The 5,338-nt window shown below is 53.3% G+C and overlaps 1 protein-coding gene across 1 annotated transcript; it reads right to left on the bottom strand.

Annotated features, from left to right (window-relative positions):
* Positions 1–3,419: 3,419 nt before the first annotated feature.
* LOC119319095 (fasciclin-like arabinogalactan protein 8) lies at positions 3,420–4,997 on the bottom strand. Its single transcript, XM_037593600.1, has one exon. It carries the CDS (start codon positions 4,851–4,853, stop codon positions 3,639–3,641), a length of 1,215 nt encoding a protein of 404 aa, XP_037449497.1. The 5' UTR covers positions 4,854–4,997; the 3' UTR covers positions 3,420–3,638.
* Positions 4,998–5,338: the final 341 nt, after the last annotated feature.

Raw genomic sequence — 5,338 nt, 5'->3', positions numbered from 1 at the left:
TCCCGGACGTCACGAGGAGTTCCGGAATGGTCCGGAGGTGAAGATTTATATATGGGAAGTCAAGTTTCGGCCATCGGGAAAGTTTCGGGGGTAATCGGTATTGTACCGGGACTACCGGAAGGGTCCCGGGGGTCCACCGGGTGGGGCCACCTATCCCGGAGGGCCCCATGGGCTGAAGTGGGTGGGGAACCAGCCCCTAGTGGGCTGGTGCGCCCCCCTTGGGCCTCCCCCTGCGCCTAGGGTTGGAAACCCTAGGGGTGGGGGGCGCCACCCTTGCCTTGGGGGCAAGGCACCCCCTTTGGCCGCTGCCCCCCTAGGAGATTGGATCTCCTAGGGCCGGAGCCCCCCTAGGCACCCTATATATAGTGGGGGGGAGGGAGGGCAGCCGCACCCAAGCCCCTGGCCTCTCCCTCTCCCTCCCGTGACACCCCTCCGTCTCCCTGTGCTTGGCAAAGCCCTGCCGAGATCACCGTTGCTTCCACCACCACACTGTCGTGCTACTGGATCTTCATCAACCTCTCCTTCCGCCTTGCTGGATCAAGTTGGAGGAGACGTCTTCCCAACCGTACGTGTGTTGAACGCGAAGGTGCCGTCCGTTCGGCACTTGGTCATCGGTGATTTGGATCACGTCGAGTACGACTCCATCAACCCCATTCTCTTGAACGCTTCCGCGCGCGATCTACAAGGGTATGTAGATGCACTCCTCTCTCCCTCGTTGCTAGATGACTCCATAGATTGATCTTGGTGATGCGTAGAAAATTTTAAACTGCTACGTTCCCCAACAGTTTGCACACTTTTCCCCACAAGACTCGATCTCCTCCGTTGTATTTCTCGCACTGCATGGTGTTTGAGAAATGGATGACCGAGACACAGTCTTTCCGAAGAGGTCCCCTTAACCGATAGATAGGCCGGTACACCTACAATCCCCTACATCTGCTAGCCCATCATAGAAAGGATCCCCACAACTTACTCAACTATGCCAGAGCCCATAATGGCTTGTGGCTGCACACGGAAGTTTCCAGCATGAATAATCTTATGATCCCTTTGAGCCTGGGTGGCGAACCAAAAAAGACAGCACTGGTATATCCCCAGGTGCCCGCAACCAATCCACCCAGATGTGTGTTTAAGTAGCCACCTTAAGTAAACCATTAATTAATAACCTCAAATCTGTCTTGGATACACTCAAATCTAGTCCACGTCTACGAGCATAGCATGGCAATAAGTAGCATAACATAGATGTAACTTCCAGGGTTTGATAATAAAAAGGGTAATAGGTTCTACCTCATCATCTACTTCCCAAACCCACAAGTTAAGAGATCCTACTCATGCAATGTTTGAGGGTTGTAACTAATGCATAAAAACTGAGTAAAAGAGATATGATCAAAGTGTTCCTTGCCTTGCTGATGATCCGCAAAACCTAGTGACTCGTAGTAGCACGCTGCGCACTCTGGGAATTCTAGCGCAAACAAACAATAGCATACATAAGCACTCAAGCAAAGATGCAAAGGGAAAACTTCAAATAAGAAGATCCATACGGAAGGTTCAACTGAAGAGGTTCGATTTGCAAAAAAAGAATCAATCAAAACGGAGATACGGAACTGAAACTACGGTCAAAAGAACTTCGTAGACAAATCTGCTTGAAACCAAATTTTAATTTGTCAAAACACTGTTCAAGTTGATTAAACAGGAAGAGGGGTTCGAGACGAAGATTTTGGCATTGGTTTCACTGGATTTGGGCAAACGGTTAAGAAACGGCGAGGGTTTGAAGATCAGAGGCTAATCTGCGATAAAAATAATCGCGGATAGGTCCCTGGCCGAAAATAAAATAAAAAGAAAAGACTAACGAATGAATGTTCGCTGTCTGAACCTAACCGGCGAACAACGTTCGTTAAAACGAACGAAAGGACGAACGTCCGCTAAGTAAATAAACCAACGAAAACCGATCTAAGGAAAATAACCGCGAAACTAAAAAAACCGGGGTTAACCGAAGAAAAACCGACCGGTCAACGGCGACGGTTTCCGGCGGGCGGGTGACGGCTTTTGGGTGGGCGGCGAGGCGGCGGGGCGAGGCGAGGCGACGTGGGGCTGCGGCGGCGCGGCGGCGGCGGAGTGGCGCGACGGCGGCGGCTGCGCTGCTGCTGCGGGGCGGGGCGAGGTGGTGGCAAGGGGCGGCGGCGGCACTATGTAAGAGGAGGGGGGCGGAGCCGACTTGGGGGAGGGGTAGGCCGCGGCGGCGGGGCAACCCGGACTCTGGCCGGAGTTCGGCTCGGTCACGCGGGCGAGCGGGAAGGCGGCGCGCTGCGGTGGGCCGGCTGGGCCTTCGGCCCAGTTCTGTCCGGATTTTTTTTAAAAAGAAACGATTCCGCCGAGAAAAATCCTAAATAAATAAAAAATTTAAAAAATGCCAAAACAAATTTTCACTGTCTAAATAAAATATTTAGAACAAAGTAAACATTTTCTTGGCCTAAAAATGAAATTTTGAAAAATGCATATTTTTCTAATTCAAATAAAATAGCGCTAAAATCCAAATAAAATAATTTATTTGATTTTAATAATTGTTCCTCTAATCTTTCAATTACTTTGGAGAAGTCATATTATCTCCTCTCATATATTTTAATATTGGAAATATTATTTGGAGATAAAAATAATTAAAACCAAAATGATCCACTTTTCAATATTTGAGAAAATTCAAATATGAAAACAATAAAATCCCCAACTCTCTCCGTGGGTCCTTGAGTTGCTTAGGATTTTTTTTAGGGATCACAAAGCCAAAATGCAAATGAAATATGATATGCATATGATGACCTATGTATAACATTTTAAATTGGAAATTTGGAATGTTACAGACTCTGAGTCCAATTGTAACCTATCTTCTATAATAATATTTGACATAACTCTAGCATATAAGAATCCTTTTTCCTTGTGTAAGTCAACTATATATACAAACCCTTTTTCCTTCTCCAGCCGCCCAACTTTTCTTCCATCGCTGCCTCGCCTCGACCGAGGTTGCTATTTAATTCGACCGACAAGGCCTCACAGGGGATGTTGAGGTGTCCTATCTCGATGCCACGGAGCTCCATGCTCACTCTGCCTTCATCTTCTTCTCTGCAAAATCAAGGTTGAAAAAAGGATCCATCCGCGCATGGTTTGGCTTTTTCCTAAATAAGGAGGAAGCTGTCGAGTGAGGATTGGCTGACTGGACTTGCACACAATTTTTCTTAGGCTACTTGTTAATACCCCCTCTTGTCAAAAAACTTCTTACATTTTGAGATTGAGGGAGTAACAAACAAGGAAATGTAAAGTCTATCACCACTTTGTCCTTCATCAGCATAAAGGTTTCTCAATCGATCTAGGAAAATGCAACTTTAGTTTAGTGAAGAAGTGCAAGCTGTATTTTTCTTTTCTGAATTGATTGAGACTTAAGAAAATCTCTGTCCATTGAAACCTAGCAAAACCCTGGTACAAAATGGATCATCATGCAACACATTACGTCCCAAATACACCCATTATCTTTATCTAAACAAATGGAAAACTGCATGATGCTGTTCCAAACTAACCACTGAACAGAAAAGAAACTGAAAGAACAAACTGGATCGAAGCTAAGCCGAACATCACCCTAGCAAAAACTGCCCTAGTCATTACAAACGTCCAAGCAGGCAGGCCATGATCCCCAACGCCGCACCGGCACCGCTCCACCAGCTCCCCACCGCTCCGCGTCCGGCCGCGGCTTCTGGTATCTTGGCCGCCACGCCGCCGTGCACACTTGGTATCGGGATGACCGTAGATGGCGGCGGCGTGGTGTCCGGCACTTCCGGTTCAGGCTCCGGCATGCCCGGGGACGGGACCTGCTGCATCGGCGCTGGGGCCGGGGTGGGAGGCAGCGACATGTGCCTAGCCCTCGGGATCTGCGGTCCGGGTGCGGGCGCGACGATGCCAGGCGGGAGGATGAGGTCGCTCACCTGGAGCACCAGCACGCTGAACGCCTGCGAGGTGACCACCTTGACAAGCGTGGAGTTGCGTCGCGCGCCCCCGCCCGGCGCGCCAGAGGAGAACGTGATGCGGCTGGTGTCGCCTCCGGACACGCGGACGAACCCGACGCCGCGGCCCCGCGCGCCGGCTCCGGTCCCCTGGAGCATCGTCGTGACGATGGATCCGTCGCCCGTTCGGCCCTGGCGCAGCGCGTCGAGCCTCTCCTGGTCGAGGAAGTCGAGGACTGCGTGGAGCGCGAGCAGGTCGGCGAGCGCCGGCATAGGGAGGCGCGGCAGGCCTTGGAGCTCGTTGGAGAGCGCGGTGTTGTTGACGGCGAGGATGGTGACAATGGGGTGCTCGTTGATGGCGCGCGCGAGCCCGGTCTGGGTGAGCAGGGAGCTGAAGGCGCTGTACTCCGGGTAGGAGGAGAGGATCTTGATTACGTCGAATGGGGAGGCGGTCGTGGCGGGCATCATCCCCGGGAGGACGAGGCCGCTCACCTGGAGCACCATGACGTTGAACGCCTGCGCGGTGACGACCCTGAGGAGCGTGGCATTCAGTGGCTGCGGCCCGGTCCCGATGGGCCCGGCGTAGGAGAAGGTGATGCGGCCCTTCTCGCCGCCGGCGACGCGGAGGAGCTTCAGCTCGTCTCCCGGCAGCAGCGTGGTGACCTTGGAGCCCTTGCCCGTGCGCCCAAGCCGCAGCGCGTCGAGCTTCTCCGGGTCGAGGAAGTCGAGGACGACGTGGAGCGAGAGGAGGTCGCCGAGGAACGGGTGCGGGAGGCGGCGGAGGGCGGCGGTGGGGAGGCCGGTGTTGTTGGCGGCGAGCACGGTGACCTTCTTCTGGGCGTTGATGGAGCGGGCCACTCCCGTGTCGACCAGCATGCAGGTGAAGTCGCTGAACTCGGGGAAGCCGGACAGGATCTTGACGATGTCGAAGGGCACGGGCGCGGCGGCGGCGGCCTCGGCGCTGGCCGGCGTCGCCGGGAGGAGCAGGAGGACGGCGGCGAGCGTGAGCAGGAAGGGGGGATTGGCCATGATCGGGTCTTGGGGTCGGCTTGCCTACTCTCGCATGCACCGAGGCTGAGAGGGTTAAGGATCAGTGATGGAGCTTGGTGCTGATTTATACGGCGCGTGCGTGGTGCGGGGGGTGTCGGAGATGGCGGCAAGGGAGCGGTCGGAGGCGTTTGAACGGTTGGAGCAGTGACTGGACTACTTCCAAGTTCCACAACGCTGGACACGGATCGCAACATTTTTTTTTCTCTCAAAAAAACACGGATCGCAACATGGACTACGATTTCTGCGATGTTGTAGCGATTAACGGCCCGGTCCGAGTTTACCCCGGGCCGAAATGTTGGCTTCGGCTCCCG

Source organism: Triticum dicoccoides, chromosome 6A (assembly GCF_002162155.2).
Source record: "Triticum dicoccoides isolate Atlit2015 ecotype Zavitan chromosome 6A, WEW_v2.0, whole genome shotgun sequence".
Classification (NCBI taxonomy): Eukaryota; Viridiplantae; Streptophyta; class Magnoliopsida; order Poales; family Poaceae; genus Triticum; species Triticum dicoccoides.
The sequence above is the reverse complement of the archived record's forward strand: the minus strand, read 5'-3'. Positions and strand labels throughout refer to the sequence as shown.